Source organism: Hydra vulgaris, chromosome 08 (genome assembly GCF_038396675.1).
Source record: "Hydra vulgaris chromosome 08, alternate assembly HydraT2T_AEP".
Taxonomy (NCBI): Eukaryota; Metazoa; Cnidaria; class Hydrozoa; order Anthoathecata; family Hydridae; genus Hydra; species Hydra vulgaris.
Window position 1 is genome coordinate 18,090,171 of NC_088927.1, and position 2,330 is coordinate 18,092,500.

The window sequence follows — 2,330 nt, forward strand, 5'->3', positions numbered from 1 at the left end:
TCAAATCAAACCCGAATGGTTTGTCTTTTCCAATAAACAAATTAACCATCCGATATATTCATCAATTTCCATTTTTGTTACCATTTCAACTAGTACCTGCACAGTTCCTCCCAAAGTTGTGATGAGTTTTTCACATTTTGAAACAAGTCCACGTGTAGATTCATCATGAAACACTGTAATTGAGCATCCAGAATCAACTAATGCTGTTCGGAACATTCCGTTTATTTTAACTTTTAATGATGGCAACGATGTATCCGGGAGAATACTGGATGCCATTATTTCCAAATTTTCCCTTTTCTTTTTAAACCTTGCAATCGTTTGATGCTGTCTTTGGCTCGATGATTGTGTGAACAGTTCTTGCATTTTGCCTCGCAGTCCCGTGCATAATGTCCAAATTTCCCACAATTAAAACATGTTATTTTATTTGTTTCGGCAAAACCAGTTGTTTGGGGAAGTAGCAATGTTGCTGCAACCATCACATTATTGGAACCATCCAACTGTCGGGCTTCTTGAGTCACTCGTTCCAAAGTAACAGCAACCTCAGCAGCTTTTGCAAATGTAAGTACTTCAGGTTTCAGTAATAGCCGTTTGATCGTAGTTCCATCGTTGAAGCCAGTGATAAATTGATCGCGCATCCCGTCATCTCTATCCGTAAATTTGCATCCTTCAGCAGCTCTTGCAATCCATCGTGAAAATTCCGTCACACTCTCGTTACTTGCTTTTTTAATTGTTGCAAATTCAAAGCGTAGTATTAACGATGACTTTGGTTTAAAAAGCCTCAATATATTTTCCTCGATCTCTTCGTAAGTCACTGAATCGTCTTCTAGGTATGCCGGTAAGCATAGATCTTCTAATGCAGAATAAATCTGTGGTGGCAAACATGTTAATGTAATCGTTTTTCTCTTCGCTTCGTCAATGTCCATTGCTGCAATATATGTTCGCAGTTGACGGATAAACCGTTGATGGTTGCCATCAAATAATGGTGGCATAATGGCCAAAATAGCTTGTTGCATTCTTGCATTCGTTTATTTATATATAAATAAAAACAACTATCTGAGCATTTTTTTAACCTTCTTTCTATCACACAAAATCGTATATAAATACAAAGTTATAGTTCCCGTGACAATTAAAAAACTACAATAGTCATTAAAAGAATAATCATAAATGAATGCGTGACTTTCATCACGTTTATCTACGTGACTTTTACCACGTATACGTAATAATTTTAATTCACCAACTTTAATAGAACATGCCCTCTTGGTGAATTAACTCAGAAGTCTAATCGTTGTGGGGCTCTTATTATTCATCACGTTTATCTATCAAAACATTAGAGCACGAGCTGTACCGATCATTTATTTTTACTCTAAGTTTTCTATTATTAAGGTACGATTGAATGAACTTTAATGCGTTTCTGCTGAGCCTATATGCATTCAATTTAGCAATAAGCAAAGCATACAAAATGAAATCAAAAGCTTTTGAAAGGTCTGTTAGCAAAGCCCCAAAATGTTTTTTTTTATCTAGACATTTTCTCCATTTCTAAAAATATAAAATTTATAAATTTTACTACGCACTCCAAATATTTTAAGGTATACACTGGTTTAAAAAGAAATTTTCAGGATTATGAGTATTTGTGTGCATGCTTTTTATTATATATCTTTGCTATACTAAATATTTTACAATGGTTTTTAAATTTTGTCTTTTTGTAATATTTTTATTTCAATTGCAATTACAAATATTTGTTTGCATAACTTTTATATAACTTGTTATATTATATAAAAATTTTAATTTTTTTTAAAGTGGATTATCCTAGATAAAGTCGAACGATTAGGACCTACGACTTTTATGTTATCTTTTTTTTTTTAATGTAAATTCTATATAAAAACTTTTTATTTGCTGCGGTTTTACGAATTCTATTTTTTATTATTTTGTATTACGATATATATTGAAGGGCTTGGCGATAAGACAATTTGTCTTCTTCTTGCTCCTGCTATTTGTATTCACATCTGTTTACGATATGATTAAATGTATACAACAACAACAACAACAACAACAACAACAACAACAACAACAACAAATAGTACATGTTAGTTTTGTAAAAACTAGAAAAAGGAGAAGAAAACCTGTCTAAACAATATTGAGACTGGAAACTATATTATTGTATGATAAACTCAATGAAAAGTACATCTTGATGCTTCATGTTAATTATGGGATAGGCAACTTTTCCACAATTCAAAATTTATTTTTCTATTGAAATAAATATGATTGTAGGTAGCAGCAGTGCCGGCATTAGTGGGTGGAATGGATAGCAGCACTGTATAGATGGGTTTTAG

General features: G+C 32.5%; 1 protein-coding gene across 1 annotated transcript; it reads right to left on the bottom strand.

The window, feature by feature from the left end:
• Positions 1-275: 275 nt before the first annotated feature.
• On the bottom strand, positions 276-1,013 carry LOC136083090 (uncharacterized). The gene has a single exon (XM_065802495.1). It carries the CDS (start codon positions 1,011-1,013, stop codon positions 276-278), a length of 738 nt encoding a protein of 245 aa, XP_065658567.1.
• Between the last annotated feature and the right edge of the window lie 1,317 nt (positions 1,014-2,330).